A 25,150-nucleotide genomic window follows, 5' to 3' on the forward strand; every position below is an offset into this window, starting at 1 on the left:
TTGTTGTTTATATCATGTTTCTTCATACTATTCCCTACCTTGCAACTGAGTAACAGACATTTGATGTAGATAAAAGACGTGAGGTTACATATTGCTCTTTGCCTGCCAGCCAAATGAAACGTTTGTCTGCGTACCTGGCTCAAGTATAACGTTTAGGACGGTGGTTATACTCTTCATTGAATTCTGTAGGGCCCTAGGGAACTCCTTTTTTAGCTCATCCAACGTGCGGATGAGGACTCCATTGCATCCCAATCCCTGTCCAACTAGATGGTAAGCGCACTCTGGAGACAAATCGGTGGTACGAACCGGGCCACTTCCGGGATTTCCATGGTATATCCCACCATTATTCATCACGACTACAACAAGGCCCACCTTGTTTCTCACCGCTGTCTCGAGTTCCATGCAGGAAAACCCGAATGCCGAATCACCCTCGAGAGCCACCACAAACTTATCAGGGTTAGCTAACTTTGCTGAAAGGGCATAGCCTACTCCAAGCCCCATTGTAGCACCTGTGCCAGCATCTAGTCGCCGTTTTGGATAGTCGGTCCCGAACCACAACCGAGAGTTATCCATAGTATTCGCGCCCTCAGCACTTAAAATGGTATTCTTGTCGTCAATCAGCTTGCGCAGTAGAGAATAAACAGCATGGTAATTTAAAGGACTCCCAGGCGTAAGCTGCGCCTTCCGTTGTAACTTTACGCCGTTCTCCCGAATCTTATCCAAGACCTCATTGTCAACACCTCTGTACTGCCATGATTGTGGGAGTACTGCTGTGATAGCATTAATGAACAGTTCAACGTCACTGAGCACAGAGTAGTTGACACCAGAGCTATTGTTGTGTCCAAGGGTGGCGGGATCCCGGTCAACTTGGATGAACGTGGCATCCGCATTCCACTTCGGAGCGGAGCCATAGTGTAATATCCAGTTCAGCCGCGCGCCCAACACCAACACAATCTCAGCCCGTTTTAAAGCTAGAGACCGGCACCCGTTGACATTCAGCTCATGCGAATCCGGCACAATACCCTTCGCCATTGGTACAGGTAGAAATGGTAGTCTGTAGCGTTCCAAGAAGCTGCGCACCACACCTGGATACTCGGCACATCCTCTCCCGACGACCACCAGTATGTTCCTTCCATCCTGTAGTAGCTTCGCTGCTCCCTGTACCCTGCTGCTGTCAGGCCCGCTTCTAACATGCTGGATATCCACGGGCTTTGAGGCTAGCGGTCCCACCGCATCCATGTTAATCAGACGGCCCGGAACGTCCAAGTAGCTTACGCCATGTTGTAATACCGCCGTCTTCACCGCCGTGTACACCATGTAGTTCACGTTATCGAGCGATAGGCGCCCTTTAAATGACGTCCATGGCGCTACGATTCGTAATTGGTCCAACTCCTGGAACCCCCCCTTGTACTCATCCTCCGTGCTCCCAGCTATAACCAAGAGGGGCCACTTGTTGACCCATGCATTGTGAATTCCAGCCAATGCATGCACCACACCAGAACCTCCCACCACCAGCAACGCACCGGGCTTGTTCGTCAGGTACCCGTAGACGCTGGCCGCATAGGAGCAGCTTTGTTCATTGCGGCATGCAATGAATCTTACACCATGTTCCGCTAATTTCTCCGCAAGTTCAACGATAGGTATGCCCACGATACCAAAGACAACCTCAATGCCATGTTGCTTAAGAGCGATAGCAATCTGATCCGATACCTGTATCCCCATATTGCAACGTGATCACAAGCCGTGAGAGGTAGTTTGTAAGGATGAAATTTATATACAGGGCTGCTATATAATATGTAGTCGGTGTCGTGACCTTCAGTCCATTATGGCAATTCTTGGAGTGATATCCCTCCTTATTGCTGGTACATCGGAGGCAAGTCCATTTCCTCCGTAACCATGTCGTCATACGGCGTGATTATAATTCAATGGTCGAGGTCGCGGACCTATAAAACCCTATAGCGTCTCTAACGTTATGGTTCCCGTACAGCCAGCTAATGAGCCGCTCCATGCCTAGTCCAAATCCGCCATGCGGCGCACTGCCCTGACGCCGTAGTTGAAGATACCAGTCAAGTTCTGCTATATTCATGTTTCTGCTGGTCATCTCGCGAAGAAGAGCGTCATAACGCTCTTCTCTAATACTTCCGCCCATGACCTCGCCCATCTCTGGAAACAGCAAATCGAAACATGCGAAAGTCTTTTTGTCGTCGTTCAGTCTCATGTAGAAGGCTTTACACTCACGCGGATAGTCGGTGACGAAGACGGGGCCGCCGAAGTGAGCTCCGGCAAGCCATTTCTCATGTTCAGACTGCAGAGCCGCGCCCCACTGAGGCGCGTGCACAAACGGAGATAGATCGTGCTGGCGCTGCAGCACCTGAATAGCTTCCGTGTATGTGACGGTGTGCCATGGATGCTCAATTAGGGATTGCCAGCGGGCGAGAACTGTCTCCCTCGACTCGGCGCCTTCCTGCGGGACCATGCCAGGTAGTAGCTCGTCTTGGCGCTGTAGCAGTGTGCGAGCAAGTTCCTGTATCAGCTTCTGGACGAAGCCCGTCAATTGCGTCACATCTTGCACAAAGCACAACTCTGCCTCCAACATCCAGAACTCTGACAGATGTCTGCTTGTGTCGCTCTCCTCAGCCCTGAAACAGGGCGTGAGTGCCCACACACGGCCGAGAGCGAGAGCAATTACTTCCAGATGCATCTGCGCTGACACGGTCAAGTACGCATTAGTTCCGAAGTACTTCCGCTGAGAGGCACGTAGGCTATTAGCTTCGACATGGAAAAGCTCGCCTGCGCCTTCGCAGTCTCCCGACGTCACAACCGGCGGTGGCACCTTGTAAATGCCCTCTTGCGTGAGAATTTGGGTCAAGGTGGCCTCAATGTGCGATCTGAATCGCAGTAAGCCACCTAGGTACTGCGTCCGATGCTTCCACAAAGGCCACTGGCGTAGGTGCTTCAAGGACACGTATTTCTTCTGTAGAGGATACTCATCCGTCACATCTCCGATGACTTGTACATCTGTAGGCTGGCATGCCAGCTCAAATGCCTGTTGGCGGTCCGGAGTCCATTTCCACATTGCATCGCGGACGGCTACCGATTGGCCGGTTTTCAGTGTGACAGGATTAGGTCTCCCATGGTGAGAAATGACGACTTTCAGCGCATTCTTGCTGCTGCCGTCCTCGAGGTCTAGAAATGAGGCGTTTTTCATGGCCCTGAACGAGCGTACTCTTCCTTGGACGTCGAGAGGTTGCTTCGGAGCATCCTGCAGCTGCAGAAGGTCGCGCACAGTGATGGTGCGCAGCGGAGAAGTGATCGCCGAATAACGCCTCGGCCGGAAGGGTGCGAGCATTGGTATTGCTGAAATGTGACTCCTTGTGGACGTTACCGCAACCTGATGACATTGCCAAAATCTTCAAATTGGTGAACATTTTTCAGTCCAGTCCGTGAAGCTGGGCGACGCGCTCAGCGACTTTGACCAATATGACTACCAGCTCCGGAGCGCTAGCGAGGGTATCCATCTTGTGGAGTATGCCCGGTCCGGAAGTTTACTATCAAACGTATGTAATTATACAATGTCTGCGGGGTCTTCCGATGCGTTCCTGGTCAGAGGCCCTCTTGCTTCGTGCAGCAGACAGCGGAACTGCATCACCAGGTCTGGGACAAAATCCTTCATGGACAGGTTATGTCCACAAGCTCCCTGCGGGCAGGGCTTTGTCTGCCGCTCCAAGAAGCGTCGCAGTCCGACCTCGTCGAAGACATGGCCACATTTGCGTGAGATCATAGGGCGCACGAAGGGCTGGCAGGTGATCGGACAGGTCAGTTCTATGGTGCCACCGCTGATCTTCAGTTCCTCGTCCTCCTGCCGGCTGGCGGCCTGGTCTGGGACCATGGCGGTGGGGTCGTTCCATATATATGGCAGCGCCGTGAAGAGCCTCTGCAGCTGGTCCTCGTGCTCTGCTGGCGCGCGTGCTTCTTCCCCTGCGTCTTCCTGGGCGTAGATCTCTGCCAGGGAGGGAGCGGTCAGCTCCCCCTGCTGGTAACCGTCCCATGTCTGCAGCTTGATGGGCTCGCACTGGTCGCTTTGGGCCTTGTAGTCCGCCTTGGACCGTTCGAGATGGGCGTCCCGGCTCGCCATTTGGCGCGCAATTGCCAGCAGCTCGCGGTATTGTGCTGAAATAGAGTCAATAAGCTCTCTGGGCATCTCCCCTGGAGTTTCCCGGACTACCTGGACCAGCGTTAACTCGAACTGGTGCCGAACCTCCTCCACGAGGTCCGTCTTGTTGTAGGAGGACAGCTCGTGAAACTGCTGCAGGACATCCGAGTGCAGAGGTAATCTCTCGGGTACATTCATGGACGTCTGCGGCTGTGGCCCTGCAATGTGAGCAGCCACTAGGTCGCTAATGGCCTAAATGGCTTCGACCTGAAAAAGATGCCGATGCACGCTCAACGTTTGATCATTGAACAGGCTTTTATGACAAAAACGGGAGCCTCACATCCTCCCAGCTCTCCGCAGAGGACGGCCAATTCTCTCATGAACATCAGCAAGGTGCTGATCCTCGAGACGCTCTACGAGCTGCTGCTCAACGGCCAGACAAACCGAGTTTCGTTAGTGAGACTCCAAGCCGATGTCAATGACCACCCCATGACGAAGCAGCTGGCGCACCAATGGCAGACACTCAAGATTAACGATATTCTGGACGTGATCAAGCTGCTGTTTCCCAAGCAAACGTCGCTAAGCGACGGCCAGATTATCTTCTACAACCTGCAGATAGTCGAAATCCGCGACACGCTGCTCGACGTGGTGCGCGAGTGCCAGGACACGCTAGTCAAGGACGTGAAGCAGCTGGAGCAGCAGTACCAGGCCATCAAGAGCCACGACGACATGAAAATACGCCGGGAGCGCATCATGGGCATGTACCGCGACACCATCCTTGCGAAGCTGCAGAGCTTCCAGCACTTCCACCGCCTCTACAGCAAGCTGGACCCGAGCCCAGTTGTGCGTGACATGATGGACCTGGAGCGCATCAAGGCCACCTCCATCGAAAACCTCTCCCACCTCCAGCACATCCTCCAGAAATGCGTCACCGACAGCGTCATGACCACCAAGGCTGGCTCCGACCGCTACCGCGAGATAATCCTTTCCCAGGGCGAACTGGACGACACCGTGAAGTTTGTGCGCTATGCGATGGACAATTAATTAACTCTTATACATTCGGTTCTAACTAACTATCGGCAGTCCCGTGCCACTCGTGTATCGGTGCCGGCGCGAGCGCCAGCGCCTACTTCTGTCTGAGCGTGTTGAACCATCCTCTGCGCACGGCAAATATCACCGCAAGTCCGATGCCAACCAGGCCAACGATGACCAACACAAGTATAACCCCTCTAGGAAGCATTGCCGTCACAACCGCCTCTGCGAAGTCCCTGTGGGCCCGGCTGCACACGCGTGCTTTTATATCGTTTGCACGCCTCAGGTCCCCTCATACCGCGCCCCCTATGCAGCCTAAATGGCAGCACATATGCACGGCGCAATCCGGGCACATGCCCATGCTTTGCGTGCCTCGTGGGTTATATAGCCTCCGACCGCAGCATCGTGCCGCTGATACGTAATGCGCCGAGGAAGATTCCGCGCGGCATGCCTATCAACATATGTAGTAAAGCCTTCTCCGCAGCGACACTGGCGTAACCGGCGTCGGCGATGTACCTACGTGATGCGCAGAGACATGGGCCCTGTCTGTCCCGGACACCAGGCGCCGGACACGGCCCGGGTAACACGGATCATCCTCTTCCGGGTAACGAAACTTTTCTATGCCGGGTAACACCATGCATAATCTTTCCTGAAAGGGAAAACGTAAACACAGCTCATTCGAACACAAAACAGAGCATTGGTGCGATGAGGTTTCGAAGCGGGGGACTTAAGGAGAAGCGGGAATGCAGGTCGATGGCAGCACCCCTAGACGGCGTCTTGCCCAGCAGCAGTACAAAGCAGTAGCAGACATACAAAACGAGAAGCGTGAACGTTTGGAGTTTTTGCCTGCGCTATCTATCTTACACAAAGAGTAGCGCAAGACGCAGACAGAGTAGTACGAAAGACAAGACTAAAGACACGAACCAAGCCAGCGACAGAGCCTTCAGGATGACGGCCACGCTACAACACCTCAAGAAATTCGAGCTTGCCCTACTCGCAGAAAAGTTGAAAATCAAGCACCCGGCGAAGCTGAATAAGCCGGCGCTTGTGGCGCTCATCCAGGAGCACTTGCGGGCATTGAAGGAGCCACTCGATGTGCTTGAGTATCCCGAACTCAGCGAGTATTATGACAGCGCGGGCGAGTCGGAAGGCGAGACGGACGCAGAGATTTCCGGGGAGGAGGACGGCGACGAGTCCGGGGAGGACGCGGACTCGGCCGGGGAGCAGGAGGGCGAGTCCGGGTTGCAATGGTTTTCCAAACTCCGGTTTGACAAAATGCGCCCGGCCAGTTCGCAGTTCAGCTTCCAGTTTCACGAGCTTCTAACTGATGTACAGTCCAACATTGCGGACGTGAACGAGTCGATACAGGACACGCTTTCCACCATACCAGCGATCAGCGCCATCTTCTACGCGCTTGAGGCGTACATGTATATCATCCAGCCATTTTTCTCGTTCGACTGGAGCCGGCGGCCATACTTTGTGCACTGCACGCTATCCCACACGCAGCTAATATCGCTACTTGCGTTCTGGGGCACCTTTTCGTTCTGTGTGCCTGCTGTCGCGGCATACTATATCAACTTCATCAGGTACGATCTCCCCCAGGTGGAGATCGACCCGCTAGTGTTCCACGTCACCAAATCCCTACTCGCCCTCTTCGTGGGCCACTACTGGAGACCTGGCTTGGTGAGCGAAGCAACATACGTCGTAAAGGATTCCTTTGGGCGCGCCAAATTCTCAGAACTTATCCGCCATGGCCTGGCCTTTGCTCAACTCCAGTGGGCGCTTAATCTACAACAATGGCCTCTAATATTCGGTATCACTGGAGTAATACTGTGCTTATACGTCCTATGATGATGATACACCCCAATCGCTGAACCGTGTTCTTTAATCGATAGTTCCATACTGTTATTCACTTGATATTGTTCGCCCTTGTTCTACTGTGTGCTGTACCATGCTCATCGCTTAATTAGAACCGCATAATTGGCCTCTGTCCCCTTGTGCGATAATCTTCCTCGCCTTGATTTCGTAACACAGCAGAAATCGGCGACACCGTATTTAACAATATGTTATTACAGTATCAACTACTAACCAGTAGTAAATCATAAGTAGCAACTATTCACTAGACAGTCCATCGAGGAAGTGTTCCACGCCTCCAAGTACATCATGGACTAAACCACCGACAAAATCACCGACTTCTTGCGGCATAATGCTGTTGATGAGCTGCTCTGTATCATCTATGATGTGCGCTGCACCATCCATAATACCGGAATACCATTCTGTCGTCTCCGTTGTGGGCGCGGCGGAAGATGAAGTGGGATGGTCAGATGATGATGAAAGAGTAGTTGTGGGCGCGGCGGCGGATGATGGGGGATGGTCAGAGGGTGATGAAAGAGTCGTTGTGGGCGCGGCGGCGGATGATGGGGGATGGTCGGAGGGTGATGAAAGAGTCGTAGTGACTTGTTCCTGAGCTGCGGGCCGCTTGAAGTGATTCCATAGCTTGTTGAAGGTGCTACCTGGGTAGCGGTACGCAAGGTATTCACTATCTTCATGCCAGCCGTAAGGCAAGGCGATATTGGTCCACTCCTTCAGAGTCATGTGGCTAAACGGCCAAGGCCAAGTGGCGTCTGTCTCCGCCGGTTCTGCAAGACCGATTACATCGGACAAGAGTTGGCAAACCTCGATGTTATCGAAGGGTGCTAGATAGCTTGTGACGCCGCTCCGACCGAAGAACGGCCCCACTCCTATGAACGTAGCACGCATGTCTACGTGAGAGTTGTTGAAGCCGTGCATGCCGAATATCTCGTTGGGCGGAGCTGTTTTCCTGTTGTCCATAATGTACTTTCCAGGATGAGAGAGTATCCAGATTGGCGCAAGGCGGTGATCGTAGCGCCCCTGTAATTCGTACTCTGCTGGGAGCTGCTCACGCAAGTAAACATCGTACGGTAGCCCTTTCAAGTGCTCTTTGAGTGTCTGATGGAAATAATGCACATCGTGGCTATCCTTGGGGTAAACGCCGCAGTTAACATGCCCGCTGATCCGTTCCAAACGAGACACATCATCTGAACTGAATATGTCCTCCAAGAATAGCACATCTTTTGTCCAATTTAGCTTCGCCATCCCGTGGTCGCTGACAATCACCGTGTTCGCAAACGAGGTCAAGTTGCGCTGCTCCAAACCCTGAAAGAGACGCCGCATGAAGTCGTCCGTGTCTCGCAAGGCCTTTTGGAGTACGGGATTCGTCCATGCATTGCCATAGCGGTGCCCCACGGAGTCTACCTCGGGAATATAGGACAGGATGAGTCCTGGCCGTTCCCCTAGTGGCATGTCGATAAACTCAAATATGCGGTCCAACTTGTGGTCCATCGACTCCAGGCCATCGTACTTGTCCACATAGCGCGGAGTCCGGGTTTCCCGTTCAGGGTCATCTTCCTCGTAAACCGTCTCAGAGCCAGGCCAGAAGTGCGCGGCAGCGCTGAACTCCGAGATGCCAAATGCCTTCTGCGCAGTGAACCATATCGGATCCCCGCCCTTCCAGAAGGCGGGGTCTTGGGGAGAATCAACAAACACAAACTCCTTCTTAAGCGTGTCATCGTAGAACACATTGCTCACGATGCCGTGGTGCCCGGGCCGTCTCCCCGTTACCAAAGTCCAGTGGTTGGGGAACGTCTCAGACGGAAAGCTGGGCCTCATGTACGGGGTCGTCAGCACGCCGCTCTTGGCGTACGTGCCGCTGTACAACTCGTTTATGAACGGCGTGGATTCGTTGTTGATGTACGACGGGTGGAACCCGTCAATCGAAACAAGTAAGGTGAGTCCCACGAAGTCGTGCGTCCCGTTGTTCCATCGGGGGGAGGCAGCCGGCTCGGTGGGGGCCAGCTTCGCAAACCGGATCCAGGGCGCCAGGATCGTCAAGTACACGGGCAAAAGCGCAGCCAGCATCACGAGTGGCACCAAGGTCCTCGCCCAGCTGCCCCACCGTTTACCCTCCAGCTCGCGCGCCTCATCCTCCAGCAACATCGTGCCCTCGCCCGCCCGGTCCAGCCTGTAGAGCTCCACCCCGCGCTGGCTACCGGCTAACCGCCGCGGCGTCCGCCATTTGTACCACGTGCCGCGCGCCTGCTGCATCCATCGCTTGTGCCACGCCGTGCGCGCCCCCGGCGCCGTCATGTAGTCTAGCTCGTCCAACACACTGTTGTAGTCATACGCCTCTTCCAGTTCCTGATCGTTCATACCACCGCAGTGTGCTTTGTGGTCTGCGCTCTGCATGAGGGCAGAAGTGCAGAAGGGGTACGCCCAAGTATTATATTCATATTGTGACGTCGACCGTGACTGACAGTCCAGGCTTTGCTGGCAGCGCGATTCCAGCAATCCAGCCCCGTCGCGGCCTCAATCTATAAGCACTACATATCCTGCCACGTGGAGTAGGCTGTCTGGAATCCCCATCGCACTTGCTGCTGCGCCTGGTGCCCGCCCGTGTGCGTGGTCTACAAGAGGGACCGCCTAGCATAAGCACGTCCGGTAAGCGGCCGCCTACCTTCGCCCGCCGGCGGTGGCGCACGAGAGGAATGCGCACATCACAGTTAGGCCAGGCAGCTTTCTACTTCTCTGGTCGCAAGCTGTTCCCAGCCCGCCAAAGTGTTTGGTGAAAAATTTACGTTCTGTACTTCAGATTACCACGAAGACCACAGCAAGAAAAGCCTCAAGAGGCCTAAAGAGGAGTCGTAGGATAGTAGTGCTGGCAACAGGTTCCCTACGAAATGTCTCAATTCCAGGGTTTTAAGGTACAAGTGGAATTGAAGGATGGGAAAGTTATCACAGGGACCATTTCCAAATGCAACTCTAAATCGTTGACACTGCAGGATGTTGCGTTCTCGGACGGGGGCATTTCGCAGCTATTCAAGGTCAAGGCATCACGATTACGGGACCTCAAGGTCACTGGGGCGCCCAAGGGTGGCAAGAAGTGGCTTGCCAACAACGCGGCGAACGGCAGCCCATCCAATGGGGCCCAGAGCGGCGGGAACGGCGGGACGCAAAGCCCGGGCAGCGGCGAAGAGGCGGCTGCGGACGGGCGGAGCAGCAGCAGCAGCCATGGGCAACACAGTGGGAAGGACGCGACATGGGAGCACGACGACGACCTGGAGCGCCTGAAGAACGAAGACTTCGACTTCCAGAGCAACCTGCGGATGTTCAACAAGCAGGACGTGTTCGCCAAGCTGAAGCAGCAGGACACGGTGAACCCGTCCGAGCGGCTCGTGTCGCACAACAAGCTACGCAAGGAGAAGATCCACTTTGAAAACGACGAGATGGTGATTCCCAACGCCAAGGACGACGACTGGGACGAGCCGGGTAGCGGCTCGGCGGGCTCGGAGAAGCAGAAGGCGGCGGCCGCCCCGGCGGAGTACCTGCCGATCACAAAATCGATCAACATCACACACCTGCTCCAGCAGAGCAGCAAAGACGCGCCGTCGGAGGACGAGGTGCTTGTAAAACTACAGAACGTGCTGTCGCCGCCGTCGCGCTCGCAGTCGCTCAGCAAGATGCCGGGCTTCCGCACGCTGAAAACAGACATCGCCGTGCCGCTCGCCACGCCCGTGCAGCTGCTCGAGATGGAACGGCTTGCGGAGGACGCGTTTCTCTTCCCGCCTGCGCTCGCGCTCGAGCACAGCGCCGTGCACCTCGCGCGCTTCATGCGCCAGAAGCTCGGCGGCGCGGCCCGCCTGCACACAGCGAACAACAACGCGCAGCCGCTCGTGGTTCTGCTCGCCAGCGAAAACCGCTGTGGCGCGCGCGCGCTGGCCACCGGCCGCTGCCTCGCCCAGAACAGCCACGTGCGCGTGCTCGCCGTGCTCGCCGCAGACCCGCACGCCCCCGGCGCCGACGCCTCCTTCCGCACCCAGCTGGACATGTTCTCGCGCTGCGGCGGCCGCGTCGTCGACTCCGTCGTGGCCCTCTCCGCAGCCCTAGAAGGCCTCAACTCCCCCCCAGAGCTGATTGTCGACGCCCTCCAGGGCTTCGACTGCAGCCTGGCCGACCTCGTCGACGACGCCCCCGGCGCAGGCGCCGCCCGCCTCCGCACCCTCATCGCCTGGGCCAACGCCCAGAACTGCCCCGTGTGGTCGCTGGACATCCCCAGCGGCATTGACGCCGGCTCCGGCGCCCACACCTTCGAGCCCTGCGTGCGTCCCGACGCCGTCGTGTGCTCCTCCTGGCCGCTCGTCTCACTGGCCCTGCTGGACTGTCCGGAGTTGTACCTCTGCGACTCCGCAATCCCGCACCAGTGCTACGCCATGCGTTCCTCCCTCCGCAAGTTCGCAGCCGTCCGCGACGTCTTCGTCACAGAAGGTGTCGTCCAGCTGACCCGCTGACTATGTACATGTAACTAACTACTGCTACACACGTGATTACGCCGCAACGTCCACTGCCGCGCAGCTTGCCGCTGCTCGCGATTCGACGCCAATAATCGCAATCATCCTTTATTGCCTGACTCGCCAGCCAAAGAAACTTGACCAGCCAAAAAAAATCTGCCGAATTCAGACGCACACACACACAGATAACAAGCACATTAGCATAACAACAAAGTCAAAGGGGGTTTGCGTACGTCCCTTGCATGCCGTTAGAGCAGACTTAGAAGCTAGAGAATTTAGAGAGAATAAGCCGGCGACAGAGAACAAACAAGATTAGTATGGGAGGTTGCTGCAGTTGTCTGAAGGAGTCGCAGGATGACGCCACTGTGCTCCCAATAGCGGAGAACGAGCGAGAGGCGGTTACGTCGCTCTTGGGGTACTTGGAGGACAAGGACAACTACGACTTCTATAGCGGGGGGCCGTTGAAGGCGTTAACGACGTTGGTGTATAGCGACAACCTCAACTTGCAGCGCAGTGCGGCGTTGGCGTTCGCGGAAATCACGGAGAAGTACGTGCGGCCTGTGGACCGGGAGGTGCTGGAGCCGATCTTGATTCTGCTGCAGAGCCACGACCCGCAAATCCAGATAGCGGCGTGCGCGGCGCTAGGGAACCTCGCGGTGAACAACGAGAACAAGATTCTCATTGTGGAGATGGGGGGGTTGGAGCCGTTGATAGAGCAGATGAAGAGTAACAACGTGGAAGTGCAGTGCAACGCGGTGGGGTGCATCACGAATTTAGCCACGCAGGACGATAACAAGGCGAAGATAGCACACTCCGGGGCTTTGGTGCCCCTTACGAAGTTGGCGAAGTCCAAGAACATCCGCGTGCAACGCAATGCGACGGGCGCGTTGTTGAACATGACGCACTCGGGGGAGAACCGTAAAGAGCTCGTCGATGCTGGCGCGGTACCGGTTCTTGTGTCACTTCTCTCGTCGTCCGACGCAGACGTCCAGTACTACTGTACCACGGCGCTCTCCAACATTGCTGTCGACGAATCCAACAGACGCAAGTTGTCGCAGACGGAGCCACGGTTGGTTTCCAAGCTAGTCGTGTTGACGGACTCGCCCTCGGCACGGGTCAAGTGCCAAGCGACGCTTGCGCTCAGAAATTTGGCTTCTGATACGGGTTATCAGTTGGAGATCGTCCGGGCGGGCGGTTTGAGCCACTTGGTGAAGCTTATCCAGTGCAACTCGATGCCTTTGGTGCTTGCCAGCGTGGCCTGCATTAGGAATATCTCCATTCATCCGCTGAACGAGGGTTTGATCGTGGATGCGGGGTTCCTAAAGCCACTGGTGAAATTGCTAGACTACAACGACAACGAAGAGATCCAGTGCCACGCGGTATCCACGTTGCGTAATCTCGCGGCATCTTCAGAAAAGAACCGGCAGGAGTTTTTCGAAAGCGGCGCGGTCGAGAAGTGCAAGCAGCTGGCGTTGGTGTCGCCCATATCTGTGCAGAGCGAGATATCCGCGTGCTTCGCTATCTTGGCCTTGGCAGATAACTCGAAACTGGAGCTACTAGACGCCAACATCCTCGAAGCCTTGATCCCCATGACCTTTTCAACCAACCAGGAGGTGGCAGGCAACGCGGCCGCGGCGCTTGCGAACCTATGCTCGCGTATTAACAACTATGAAAAGATAATCGAATCGTGGACGGAGCCAAGCAAGGGTGTCTGTGGCTTTTTGATTAGGTTCCTTCAGAGCGAATACCCGACTTTCGAACATATTGCATTGTGGACTATTTTGCAACTACTTGAATCACATAACGAGACGATGCTCGGCTTGATCAAGTCTAACAAAGAAATAGTCAAGAGCATAAAGCGTCTATCGGATATTAACTACGAAAATGCTCAAAAGGCGTCCTCTTTGCATTCACGATTACAACAGGTCAACGGCGGGAGCGTAGCCTCGGGGTCGGAGCAGTACGAGCATGCGAGTTTGGAACTATACAACATCACACAGCAAATCATGCAGTTTTTGAATTAGCACCGCCCTACTTGTTTTCTTCAAACCTGCGATTTCTTCAGTGTCGGGCGCTCACGGCACTATGTCCCACCATGTATTTAGCACCACGTTGACCTGCCTCCACTGTTCCAGCCTACAAAATCACGAAACTCGAATGAAAGGTATTTGTACTAATGTACCATACAGCAACAGGCAACTGTCGCCTTCGTCACAAAACCCTCGGCCTCGTTCCTTGTATCCATACTTCTTCGTGTCTATCTAGATTTCCTCTACCTGCTAGCCCCCATCCCTGTTTTCCTGCTCTACTACTATTATTATCTCGACCATAAATAAACGACTAAGTCGCCTAAAATCCACATTCAGATTTCGTGTTACGTAGTGGAGACACTAACTAGGTCCACTCTTAGGTGGGCAACGTTCGCTTTTTAGGTGTTCCGTGGGAAGAGGAGCCACTCTGCATTCGCGGAACGAGGCTTCGGGAGCAACCAAATAAATGCCTTGATCTCGGCTGTATGTTGAACGGCTGGGCAGCGATGCTTCGGCTCGTGTGCTGGCTACGGGACGACGTCATAGTTCTCTTCTTGCTGCCTGTTTGCGGCTCTTTCTTGCGTACCAGCCCCACGCAACGCACACAGGCAGCCGCTGTAACTTAGGTCTAAATGCAACTAACTTATTTAGCGGAACTGTCCATAGGTTCCAGGCGCCACATGCAGCGGCTTTGAGCCACGGGGCGCCCGCCGCGATACGTCTGGCTGTCCAGCTCGCCCGTGGCACGCGCCGGCTATATACTTACAGTCCCCAATCGCACGCCTCCAAGATCCGCAGGCCGCTCACCGGCGCCGCGCACCGGCGCCGTGATGCGCAACGGCCCTGTGACGCTACCAATGGCTGCAACGGTGCCCGTGGCCGGCGGTCACAGGGCAACGTAACCACCATGATTACGCGCGCTCAGACTTCTCCCATACACATTTCTATAGCGTTGTGGCGCAGTGGAAGCGCGCAGGGCTCATAACCCTGATGTCCCAGGATCGAAACCTGGCAACGCTATTTTTTTGGCCAGCCAGAGCAGTTGGCTATAAACGCTGTCTACACTACATACTCAGGCAACTGCACGCCGGAAGGCAGACTTCGCCTCCCGCACCCGGCGCAGGGTCGCTGCTTCGATCTTGACATTGCCGACCGCCTCGCTCGGCACGCTCACGAGGCCCAGCTCCCGCTCGCGCCCGCCCCGCCGCTCCACCACGCGGTCCAGCAGGTAGTTCGCGTGACAGTCTAGTGCGACAAGCACACCGTACAGCACGCGGTCCGGCCCCACCTCCACACGTAGCGTCGCGCCCAGCAGATCGTTGAGGTCTATTTGCGCCAGCTCCGATGCCATGCTTCCGTCGCCTCGACGTCTCCGGCAGCTTTTCGGACGCTCCCCGCGATTTTCTTGCATGCGAAAAAATCCTCGCTACTGCACCAACCGACAGACCCACCCCCAGCGGCACTTCCGTCAACAACAACCGCTTGTTCGATGACGCACCCCGAGCCCAAGATCAACCTCAAGACCATCACCGCGCACCAGGTGCTCTCGCACCGCGAGAAGATGTGTGAGCTGTTCCAGCTTCTAGACGATAGTGAGCGGCACGAGCTGATAATTGGTACCGCCGAGCAGCGCGAGCGGAGGCTCAACGAGTTCCGCGAGCGCCGGGACGCCTTGCGGCGCGAGCTCGGCAAGTAGCTTTGCTAGCCGGATGTGAGCACGTGAGCATATGTATCGGCGCCGCAGGCGTGTGTGTAGCCGACTGTACCATAGACGTAAGCTTCGGGTTGCTACCGGTGCCGCGCTGCCCCCAAGGCTATCCGGCTTGTTCGTGTAAGAAGCTCGATCTGGCGGTTGCGCGGAAGAGGCGGTGCTGTAGCGCGACTCCCGAGGAGGAATACAGGAGCCGAAATTGGCCAAGTTACAACCACTTTGCCGCGCAGCAGAACACAGGTGGCGCGTGTCGAAGCACGAAGCGATGAGGTATGTACGATAGGCTGGTTGCGCTAGAGCTCGTACTAACGTGGAGCGTGCGCGCGCGGACAGCAGCTCCAAAAGAAGGATTGAGACGGATGTTATGAAGTTATTGATGTCGGATCACGACGTGGAACTGGTCGATGACAACATGCAAGAGTTCCACGTTAAGTTTCACGGGCCGAAGGGGACGCCCTACGAGCGTGGCGTGTGGCGCTTGCATGTGGAATTGCCGGACAACTACCCGTACAAGTCGCCCAGCATCGGCTTTGTCAATAAGATATTCCACCCCAACATCGACGCGGCATCGGGCTCTATCTGCCTGGACGTGATCAACTCGACGTGGTCGCCGCTGTACGACCTGCTCAACATCGTGGAGTGGATGATCCCAGGCCTGTTGAAGGAGCCGAATGGCTCGGATCCCCTCAACAACGAGGCCGCCACGCTGCAGCTTAAGAACCCCCAGATGTACGAGGAGAAGATCCAGGAGTACATCGACAAGTATGCCACCGAGGAGCGCTACGTGCAGCAGTTCGGCGGCGCGGGCGGGGACGCGGGCGACGGCTCCGAGGACGACGAGGACGCAGACGAAAACCCAAGCGATGGAATGGACTACGACGAGGACGACGAGGAACTGAGCGAAATAGAGGTTGAAGAGGAGGATGAAGAGGTCCACATCAGCGACTCCGACCTATTGGACTAGTGCATACATACCTTCGTACACGAATACACGCATCTATCGAGGTTCTACGCCCTCCTGCATAGCACCCCCTGCCGACTGCCGTCCGCAGTCCTGCAAAGGCCACCACTGCTCTTTTGCGGCCGTAGCCGGCTTGGCCTCTTGTCGGCGCGCTAGGCAACGCTGGTACTCGTGCCGCACATTCTCGGACGCCACCCGGCGGGGCCCCTGGTGAACGCGCCGCAACCCGCTTTGCAAGATCGTTATATATCAGTCTCTTGCTATAGATTACTATAGAGCCCACCACTAATGTACAAGTTATAACTACTGGTAACACGTTATATAACAGGTAGGAAACGGGGCCGCCGGGGATTTTTGCCTATGGCTTGGCCAGGTAGCAACTGCTATAAAGGCGGACGTTTCTCCCGGAGCTTTTTCATCTTGCGCAGTTTCACTTGCTAGTTAGTTTAGGGCTAGGTCGACAAACATATTCCACATCGTTTTAATGGCTGGTGTACCTGATAACGTCAAGGGCGTGGTTGAGCTGGACCCCTGGTTAGCTCCTTACGGGGACATCCTCTCTGCGAGACGGTTCCTTGCCGACAAGTGGAGGCACGATATCGAACATGCGGTGCCCGGCGGGCGGCGCAGTCTAGTTGAGTTTGCGCGCGACGCATACAAGAGCTACGGGCTGCACGCGGACGCGCAGAGCAAAAGCATAACGTACAGGGAGTGGGCGCCCAATGCAACCCGGGCGTTTCTAGTCGGCGACTTCAACGGGTGGGATGAGACCTCGCACGAGCTCCAGAACAAGGACGAGTTCGGGGTGTTCACGGGTGTGTTCGGACCTGGGGCGGACGGCGATTTCATGATTCCGCATGACTCACGCGTGAAGGTGGTGTTCGAGCTTGCCGACGGGAGCCGGATACACCGGTTGCCAGCGTGGATCAAAAGGGCGACGCAGCCCAGCAAGGAGACCGCGAAGGAGTGGGGGCCGTCGTACGAGGCGCGGTTCTGGAACCCTGCCAGCCCCTACAAATTCAAGCACGAAAGGCCGCGCCTGGACCCGAACGTGGAGTCTCTGAGAATATACGAGGCACACGTGGGCATCTCGACGCCGGAGCCGCGGGTTGGCAGCTACAGCGAGTTCACCAAGGATGTGCTGCCGCGCATCAGGGATCTCGGATACAACGCGATACAGCTGATGGCGATCATGGAGCACGCGTACTACGCGTCGTTCGGCTACCAGGTCACGAACTTCTTTGCTGTTTCTTCGCGGTACGGGACGCCAGAGGAGCTCAAGGAGCTCATCGACACTGCCCACGGAATGGGCATCCAGGTGCTGCTTGACGTTGTGCACTCCCACGCCTCGAAGAACGTCTCCGACGGACTGAACATGTTCGATGGCACCGACTACCAGTACTTCCACTCCATCAGCTCCGGACGCGGCGAGCACCCGCTGTGGGACTCGAGGCTGTTCAACTACGGCAGCTTTGAGGTGCAACGGTTTTTGCTGGCGAACCTTGCATTTTACATCGATGTCTATCAGTTCGACGGGTTCCGCTTCGATGGCGTGACCTCGATGCTTTATCATCACCACGGCGTCGGAGAGCGCGGCGCGTTCAGTGGTGACTATAACGAGTATCTCTCCGACCATTCGGGCGTTGACCACGAGGCGCTGGCGTACCTCATGCTGGCCAATGACTTGATCCATGACATGCTGCCCGCCAACGGCGTGACCGTTGCTGAAGACGTGTCCGGTTATCCAACCCTTTGCTTGCCCCGGTCTGTGGGTGGCTGTGGATTTGATTACCGCCTCGCCATGGCGCTGCCAGATATGTGGATTAAGCTGCTAAAGGAGAGCAAGGACGAGGACTGGAGCATGGGCCACATTGTCTACACGCTTGTCAACAGGCGCTACAAAGAAAAGGTCGTCGCGTATGCAGAGTCGCACGACCAGGCGCTCGTGGGCGATAAAACGCTCGCGTTCTGGATGATGGACGCCGCGATGTACACCGACATGACGGTGCTGAAGGAGCTCACGCCGGTGGTCGACCGGGGCATCGCGCTGCACAAGCTGATCCGCCTGATCACGCACTCGCTCGGCGGCGAATCCTACCTGAACTTTGAAGGGAATGAGTTTGGTCATCCCGAGTGGCTGGACTTCCCGAACGCCAACAATGGCGACAGCTACCAGTACGCCCGCCGCCAGTTCAATCTGGTGGACGACGGCCTCCTCCGCTATAAGCACCTCTATGCCTTCGATAAGGCCATGCAGGAGGCAGAGGGCAAGCACAAGTGGCTGAATACTCCCCAGGCCTACGTCTCGCTGAAACATGAGACAGACAAGGTCATCTCCTTCGAGCGCAACGGCCTCGTGTTCATCTTCAACTTCCATCCGACCCAGTCCTTCACGGACTACCGCATCGGAGTTGACGAGGCGGGCGCGTACCGTATAATCCTCAACTCGGACAGAGAGGAGTTCGGCGGGCACCGCCGCATAGAGGAGGAAAACTCCGTATTCCACACCACAGACCTCGAGTGGAACGGCAGAAGAAACTTCATCCAAGTCTATCTGCCCTCGAGAACCGCGCTGGTTCTGGCGCGCAACCCCTGACGGGCTTGCGAACGTTCTTACTGTACCTGGACGTTTGACTGTCGCCCTAGTTACCTATCCTATATATCGCCAATACACGGCATGAACTCACTGGCAAATCACGTGTGCCGAAGCGTCGCATAAAAATTAAGCCCTGTACGGGGCTCGAACCCGTAACCTTATGATTAAGAGTCATACGCGCTACCGATTGCGCCAACAAGGCCCCTAATTCTTGTGGAACGCATACCACAGGCATGCCCTATACCACTAGTGTCACGCCACGTGCCACGCCCTGCAGCCCGCGCCCCTGACGCACGGCAACCGCGCAGCACGCGCCCGTCTCGCCTCATCCCGGCCCCGCCGCCTGCCACCGCTGCTTTTCTGTGCTGGCAGGCGCCACCGGAACTCGTCATTGCCACCCGAAAACGCCGTCCTGATTCACAAAATACAAACACTGTAAGGGTGTGTTGCATGTGCGCTGCAACCTGCGGGCTCCGCGAGTGCCTGACCAGGTGCTGCCATGCCCGGCTGTGTTATGTGCCCAGCCGGAGCCAAGCCCAACTGCCGATCTCCTTTCTACGTACTACTCCCCTAATGGGTTGCCAGCCACCGGAGACGTTTTTATCGCGGTCACAGCAGCAGGACGGCCAGCCGCCGCGTCCCCGCTAAGTTCGCCCCCTTCGCAGCCCCTTCGTCGCGGCTTGGCACCGTCCTGCACGCCCGCATGTAGCCTGCACCGCAGGGCATGCGCCGAGTCATCTTGCAGGCGCTGTCGCGAGCCATCTGCCGCTATGTGATTGGTAATACTCGGGATCACGTGCACAACAGACGCCAAGGCGGCACACTATATCACTACTTTAGATCAGCCGGCTGCTGCAATCTCTGGGCACTGCACGAGCTAAACACGAAATAATCAGCAAGCGAAACGCAGCCGAACGCGTGCATCTAGATATTTCCAAGCAGGCAACTTTTTGAAACTTGCTCGAGGCACTAGCATAAAAAAAGGCCGGCACTCGTCATAACGTCTGCTACTCCCCATATCTGTCTCCTTACTGCAGAATAAAGATGACATCAGTCAACGGAAAACATATTGTGCATTTGCACAGTTTGTTTGCGTCCAGTGCTTTTATTTGCGCTCTTGTGGTTGGCTACCAATTACACTTCCATAAGATCGTGCGCAACGCGCACTACGGGTACCCGGATGAGTGGTTCCCAAGCGTGTCTGCGACAATTGGGGATCGGTACCCCGAACGCTCGCTCTTCCAGGTTTTGATTGCGGTGACAGCCTTTCCGAGGTTCCTGTTGTTGTTGATGCACTGGGTGCGGAGCCGCTCGGCACTGGGAGTCATGGCCGGGTTTACTCGGACGATGACGTGCGGGGGGTGGGTGTACATTACGAGTTCGGACGACCACGACGCGCACGATGTGTTCATGATCGCGTACATCGTGTTGACAATCCCGTGGTGCGTGTTCGTGGTGCGGCACGCGACGCATAACCGGGCGCTGCGGAAGGTGGTCGGGGGGGCATTCTTCGGCACGCTCGTACCGCTAATCTACTGGTTTATACAGCACAATGTCAAGAAGCGGGCGGGCGCGTACTCTATCTACGCGTACTTCGAGTGGTCCTTGATTATTTTGGACATTCTCTTTGATGGGCTCAGCTACGCAGACATGGAGGACCTCACGATAACGTTCGGCACCCAGGGCAGCAGGCCTTCGGTGGGGGTGCTGCAGTCCAAGACAAGCACCCTGCTGTCTAGCGCCGGCAAGGGACTCGGCGGCGGCGCAATGGAGGAAATGCTGGAGGAGGTGATTATCACGCAGGAGCACGAGAAACTCGTTTACCTGCCGGACGAGCCCATCACCAATCAGGCAAGTCTGTTTTACATTGTTGTCAGTACCTTTGACTCGTTTATGTTCTGGACGAACTTGACTGCCCTATTGTGTATGATATGGTTTTTCCCGCTCTGGTACATGGGTATCTCCGGCTATGAGGCGGTGATAGCGGCGGTATTGAGCCCAGTTCTGCTTTATGTTCCATTTTTCCCAACGTTGATTCAACAGTACGGCCCTTTACTTGCTAATGTAATCGGTATCGGAGCGTACATAGTTGAGAAACCGGAGTGGAGGTTGATGACGGTTGCGGTTGCCACGGGTCTCAGCACGATGAACTTTGCAGTGACCTTGAAGAGCATTGTGAAGGACAACGCGCGTGTCGCGCAGTTTGCCATTACTTGGTCTCTAGGCCTTGTTGCGAGCGTTGTGTTGAAGATGGCCTTCTACTCGAACAATCCCTTGTGGCCAATAATGAAAGAAGAGAACGGCGGTTGGAACAAAACCGGTCTTGCTATTGCCACTGCTTTTGCAATGATAACTCCATATGTCAATCGCTGCCACTATGCTCGCAAGAAATCCTCTGAGCCATCCGGCCAGACATACACTATCTTGCCACTTTACAAGAGAGCTCTGGCTTCCGTCGGGTTTGGTGCGTTAGTTTTCGCGATCCATCAATCGCTAACGGAGTCCTCGACCTTGATATACTGGTGCTGGGAGGGATGGTCGCAATCTGCGAAGATGGGCCCTTTGGCATGGCCATTTACGGGGCTAACCTGTGTTGCAATGGTTGTGGGAGTGCACCTATCCAAGCGGTTTGCAGAGAGCCCTGGATCCACTAGCAGATGGCTGTTGGCTCTTTCAACCGCGGTTCTAAGCACATCGCACATAACTGGATGGTACAAATTTGTTTTCGGCGGTCTACCATACGCTGTTTCCATCATGTTGTTTATTCCAAATTACTTCATCACCATGAACAAGGCTAGCTACTTTTCGCTTGTGGGTTCCTTTGTCGTTTATATCCTCCTAACATTATCTCATGTGTGGACTGTTGCTTACGCCTTCGTCCCCTTCGGATGGGTCTTGCGCGAACGTTTGCACTGGGTTCTAACTGCATCCACGATGTGTATCCTTCTAGGCTCCTGCGATTATCCATTATCCGTCCCTATCAGTGCTGCTTTCATGAAGCGTGTTACCATAGTCTTGGTTGGTGTTATGGTGGCTATAGCGTATAGCGTCGAACAGCTAAAGCCCACCGGTGTACCGCAGCCTTACCATCCTGATGCAAATTTGATTACTGCAGGTATCTGGACCATCCACTTTGGTCTTGACAACGATCTATGGGCAAGTGAAAATCGGATGATCGATTTGATCCGCGATATGGAATTAGATCTAGTCGGGTTGTTAGAAACTGACACACAGCGCATCACCACGGGCAACCGGGACCTCACAGCACGCATGTCACATGAGTTACAGATGTACGCGGATTACGGACCCGGGCCAAATAAACATACCTGGGGTGCTGTGTTGCTCTCGAAATTCCCTATCGTGGAAAGTACGCACCATCTCCTACCATCGCCTGTGGGGGAATTGGCCCCGGTGATCCATGCCGTGATCGAAGCCTACGGCGAACTCGTGGACGTATATGTTTTCCACAGTGGACAGGAAGAAGATGTTCTTGATAGGAAGTTGCAAAGTGAAGCTCTTCGTGATATTATGGGTGCTCGCGATAGACCGGCTATCCTACTAAGTTATCTAGTCACGAAGCCAAACGAAGGCAACTACCACACGTACGTCGGGGAAGCTTCTGGAATGCAAGATATAGACTTTGAAGATGACGACAGATGGTGCCAGTATATCCTATACAAAAACTTGAAGAGGACTGGATTCGCGAGAGTCTCCAGGAGCACTATCACCGACACTGAACTACAGGTAGGAAAGTTTCAAGTTCATAATGGGGTGTCACAAGGCCTGAAACGGGTGGAAAAATCACAGGTGAATGACACCCTCCGCTTTCCAGACAAGTTCCTTGGAGACGGTGTGAGGGGTCACCGTTACCATGTTTTTAACGAGCCTCGGTATTATGAATGATTAAAGTCCGTGTGCAATATAACCTATGTATAGTCAACTTATCCCATATCAAACTACAGGAATAACGTTCTAGACACCCCCGCCTGGCCGGGCGCCTCCCTTACGCTGTCTGTTGCCCCGGCGGGCGCTCCGTGCTGCGTCATCGCGCTCAGCCTCGTCTCTCTCAACGTCTAACGTAGCAAAGTCGCATACCTCCACTTCCTCGATAATCAAGTTCGGAAACTCCAATTCAGACTCAGCGGCCTGCCCTGAGCCGTCACACGCAGGCTCTGTGCTCATAGTACACACCGATGCAAACTTGTACGGAAAGCGGTTTTCACTAAGCAATGAAACATCCGCAATTCTTAAATTTTCTGGTTCTTTTAGAGATGATCATACACGATGACAGAGAGGGGTAGAGTGCACGTACATAGAAGTCACCACACGGATGACCTATACAAAACGGGGCTATTGAATCAGATATCATAAGATAGCAGAAGTGCTCGAGGATCTTCAGTTGCAGGCACGTGTATGCTCGGAACGTCATTTGCACCTCACTGCGCGAGCTAGGATATTAATTAATTTTGACTGTCAAGGGTGATCATAGAAAGTCGAACGCTGGAACAGATAACTACAGGCTAGGAAGAGCCAGCACTGGCACCAGGGCTGCCGGCAGCCGCCTTTTTCTCGTGAAGCCCGCCTGTGGCGTCGGAAATGCTGCCTGAAGAAAGTTTTGGCGCTGCCATTTGGGCAAGCTCGGGCTTGTAACTGGCGGTGCGCCAGGCCGGAATATGGGCGTCCCACATTTCGTCAATTTCCTCTAGAGTCTTACCCTTTGTTTCAGGGAACGACAGGAATGCGTGGATCGTCAGCGCGACAGAGAATGTGCCAAAAATAATGTATGTCCTCCAAGTGATATTCTTAAACGCCGTTGGCACAAACATGGCAAGGGCAAAGTTGAAGGCCCAGTTGACAGAGGTACACAGAGCCGAACCGCGGGCACGCTCAATGTTATTGAAAATCTCTGCGCAGTACACCCAGATACCGATACCCCAGGTAGGAGCAAAGGAACACACGAACAGATAAGAACAGACAATGACAGCTTTGGCCGCGGAGCTCCTCTCGGGCGGAATCTCAATCCGAACAGTGGTGTTGCCTTCCACACCATTAGGGCGAGGAACAGAATAAGTGGCAAGAATTCCGGCCACAGCGTAAAGCCAGGTGAACATCAACACACCTCCGATGATCAAGACAGGCCGGCGCCCTGCACGATCAACCAAAAATAGAGAGGGGATGGTCATGCCCACGTTTAGCACATACTGCACTATCGAAGAGACCAGGTTCTGATTGCCCGAGAATCCAGCCATTTTGAACACATGGACAATATAGTACATCATCACATTCATACCACAGAGTTGCTGCCACATCTGCGCAGCCATACCAATGAAAATCTTGCGTTGTGTCTTGCGGCGGAACAGGTCGGCGTAAGTGAAATCGCGGGCCATTTCATCCAGGGCCACGCGCTCGCGGATCTCGTTGATGTGTATGCGCAGCTCTTCATCGCTGACATTGACACTGCGCCCGACTTTCTCGACAACAAGAGTGGTCTCATCCCACCGGCCATGGTTAGCTAGCCACCGAGGTGACTCAGGAAGCAGGAATGTGGCCAACAGCAACACCACGCCTGGCACGAGTTGCATTGACCACGCCACACGGAAGGACGCCACCGAATTCAACGACACAGATCCGTACCCGATCAGGAACATGACCAAGATCCCGACCGTGACCGACAGCTGGAACAAACCTCCCACAGCACCTCTGATCTTTGGCGGAGACACCTCAGCAGTGTACACTGGCGCGACCGATGACCCGAAGCCAACACCAAGCCCCGCAACAATGCGCCCCACAAAAAGCATCGCCTGGTTCTGCGCTGCAGTTTGCAGCACCGCGCCAATAATCCACAGACTGGAACACATGTGCAATGACACCCGACGACCAAAAGCGTCCGAGATACCGGGCGAAAGGATGGATCCTAACAGGGAACCAGCAGCCATCGAGGCCGTGATACCGCCCTGCGTCAGTTCGTTTGGATGTTTAAAGTAGTCCTTGTAGGGCTCAAAGTCCTGCATCGAAGACATCGACGAGATATCAAAGCCAAACATCATCCCCGAGATGCACGCAACAACCGCCACCAGGTACACATTGTAGACCTTGGGAAAGTAGTCGTACGCGGTGCCCTTGTATTCAATATTTCTGAGCAAAAGCTTGTCCACCAGTGTCATCTTGGCTCTCTATACACACTTATGGTACGGCAGGCTAGACCATACCCGCCCCATCTTAAATACTCGGGGAATACAGCCACCGCCCGCACGGGCGATCTCGATCGCGCTAGCATTGAATCGAGTTTCAGGCTTCCAACA

At 55.1% G+C, this 25,150-nt stretch overlaps 15 protein-coding genes and 2 non-coding genes across 17 annotated transcripts; 9 read left to right on the forward strand and 8 right to left on the reverse strand.

Moving 5' to 3' along the window:
* Positions 1–84: 84 nt before the first annotated feature.
* Positions 85–1,722, reverse strand: PXP1 (putative indolepyruvate decarboxylase family protein; the record flags this gene model as incomplete). The annotated part of the gene is made up of 1 exon (NM_210160.1): positions 85–1,722. The coding sequence occupies one exon, from the start codon at positions 1,720–1,722 to the stop codon at positions 85–87; it is 1,638 nt and encodes a 545-aa protein (NP_984806.1).
* Positions 1,723–1,915: 193 nt separating this feature from the next.
* Positions 1,916–3,349, reverse strand: SLM5 (asparagine--tRNA ligase SLM5; the record flags this gene model as incomplete). The annotated part of the gene is made up of 1 exon (NM_210161.1): positions 1,916–3,349. One exon carries the CDS (start codon positions 3,347–3,349, stop codon positions 1,916–1,918), a length of 1,434 nt encoding a protein of 477 aa, NP_984807.1.
* Positions 3,350–3,565: 216 nt separating this feature from the next.
* On the reverse strand, positions 3,566–4,201 carry MMS21 (SUMO ligase MMS21; the record flags this gene model as incomplete). Its single annotated transcript, NM_210162.1, has 1 exon — positions 3,566–4,201. One exon carries the CDS (start codon positions 4,199–4,201, stop codon positions 3,566–3,568), a length of 636 nt encoding a protein of 211 aa, NP_984808.1.
* A 228-nt stretch (positions 4,202–4,429) lies between these two features.
* EAF5 (Eaf5p) lies at positions 4,430–5,197 on the forward strand (the record flags this gene model as incomplete). Its single annotated transcript, NM_210163.1, has 1 exon — positions 4,430–5,197. The coding sequence occupies one exon, from the start codon at positions 4,430–4,432 to the stop codon at positions 5,195–5,197; it is 768 nt and encodes a 255-aa protein (NP_984809.1).
* Positions 5,198–5,279: 82 nt separating this feature from the next.
* On the reverse strand, positions 5,280–5,393 carry AGOS_AEL051CA (AEL051C-Ap; the record flags this gene model as incomplete). Its single annotated transcript, NM_001355319.1, has 1 exon — positions 5,280–5,393. The coding sequence occupies one exon, from the start codon at positions 5,391–5,393 to the stop codon at positions 5,280–5,282; it is 114 nt and encodes a 37-aa protein (NP_001342267.1).
* A 740-nt stretch (positions 5,394–6,133) lies between these two features.
* On the forward strand, positions 6,134–7,036 carry GTT3 (Gtt3p; the record flags this gene model as incomplete). The annotated part of the gene is made up of 1 exon (NM_210164.1): positions 6,134–7,036. The coding sequence occupies one exon, from the start codon at positions 6,134–6,136 to the stop codon at positions 7,034–7,036; it is 903 nt and encodes a 300-aa protein (NP_984810.1).
* Positions 7,037–7,297: 261 nt separating this feature from the next.
* NPP2 (nucleotide diphosphatase/phosphodiesterase NPP2) lies at positions 7,298–9,451 on the reverse strand (the record flags this gene model as incomplete). The annotated part of the gene is made up of 1 exon (NM_210165.1): positions 7,298–9,451. One exon carries the CDS (start codon positions 9,449–9,451, stop codon positions 7,298–7,300), a length of 2,154 nt encoding a protein of 717 aa, NP_984811.1.
* Positions 9,452–9,942: 491 nt separating this feature from the next.
* Positions 9,943–11,550, forward strand: EDC3 (Edc3p; the record flags this gene model as incomplete). Its single annotated transcript, NM_210166.2, has 1 exon — positions 9,943–11,550. One exon carries the CDS (start codon positions 9,943–9,945, stop codon positions 11,548–11,550), a length of 1,608 nt encoding a protein of 535 aa, NP_984812.2.
* A 317-nt stretch (positions 11,551–11,867) lies between these two features.
* On the forward strand, positions 11,868–13,574 carry VAC8 (protein anchor VAC8; the record flags this gene model as incomplete). The annotated part of the gene is made up of 1 exon (NM_210167.1): positions 11,868–13,574. One exon carries the CDS (start codon positions 11,868–11,870, stop codon positions 13,572–13,574), a length of 1,707 nt encoding a protein of 568 aa, NP_984813.1.
* A 954-nt stretch (positions 13,575–14,528) lies between these two features.
* On the forward strand, positions 14,529–14,600 carry AGOS_t0108. Its single transcript has one exon. It is a non-coding gene; the product is annotated as a tRNA-Met (tRNA).
* A 52-nt stretch (positions 14,601–14,652) lies between these two features.
* Positions 14,653–14,991, reverse strand: MAK31 (Mak31p; the record flags this gene model as incomplete). The annotated part of the gene is made up of 1 exon (NM_210168.1): positions 14,653–14,991. One exon carries the CDS (start codon positions 14,989–14,991, stop codon positions 14,653–14,655), a length of 339 nt encoding a protein of 112 aa, NP_984814.1.
* Positions 14,992–15,069: 78 nt separating this feature from the next.
* HTL1 (Htl1p) lies at positions 15,070–15,276 on the forward strand (the record flags this gene model as incomplete). Its single annotated transcript, NM_210169.1, has 1 exon — positions 15,070–15,276. The coding sequence occupies one exon, from the start codon at positions 15,070–15,072 to the stop codon at positions 15,274–15,276; it is 207 nt and encodes a 68-aa protein (NP_984815.1).
* A 280-nt stretch (positions 15,277–15,556) lies between these two features.
* On the forward strand, positions 15,557–16,255 carry UBC8 (E2 ubiquitin-conjugating protein UBC8; the record flags this gene model as incomplete). The annotated part of the gene is made up of 2 exons (NM_210170.1): positions 15,557–15,561; positions 15,625–16,255. 2 exons carry the CDS (start codon positions 15,557–15,559, stop codon positions 16,253–16,255), a joined length of 636 nt encoding a protein of 211 aa, NP_984816.1.
* A 481-nt stretch (positions 16,256–16,736) lies between these two features.
* GLC3 (1,4-alpha-glucan branching enzyme) lies at positions 16,737–18,848 on the forward strand (the record flags this gene model as incomplete). Its single annotated transcript, NM_210171.1, has 1 exon — positions 16,737–18,848. The coding sequence occupies one exon, from the start codon at positions 16,737–16,739 to the stop codon at positions 18,846–18,848; it is 2,112 nt and encodes a 703-aa protein (NP_984817.1).
* Positions 18,849–18,977: 129 nt separating this feature from the next.
* AGOS_t0109 lies at positions 18,978–19,050 on the reverse strand. Its single transcript has one exon. It is a non-coding gene; the product is annotated as a tRNA-Lys (tRNA).
* Positions 19,051–19,892: 842 nt separating this feature from the next.
* On the forward strand, positions 19,893–22,751 carry CWH43 (Cwh43p; the record flags this gene model as incomplete). Its single annotated transcript, NM_210172.2, has 1 exon — positions 19,893–22,751. The coding sequence occupies one exon, from the start codon at positions 19,893–19,895 to the stop codon at positions 22,749–22,751; it is 2,859 nt and encodes a 952-aa protein (NP_984818.2).
* Positions 22,752–23,368: 617 nt separating this feature from the next.
* Positions 23,369–25,012, reverse strand: AGOS_AEL042C (sugar porter family MFS transporter; the record flags this gene model as incomplete). Its single annotated transcript, NM_210173.2, has 1 exon — positions 23,369–25,012. One exon carries the CDS (start codon positions 25,010–25,012, stop codon positions 23,369–23,371), a length of 1,644 nt encoding a protein of 547 aa, NP_984819.1.
* Positions 25,013–25,150: the final 138 nt, after the last annotated feature.

Source organism: Eremothecium gossypii, chromosome V, assembly GCF_000091025.4.
Source record: "Eremothecium gossypii ATCC 10895 chromosome V, complete sequence".
Lineage (NCBI taxonomy): Eukaryota > Fungi > Ascomycota > Saccharomycetes > Saccharomycetales > Saccharomycetaceae > Eremothecium > Eremothecium gossypii.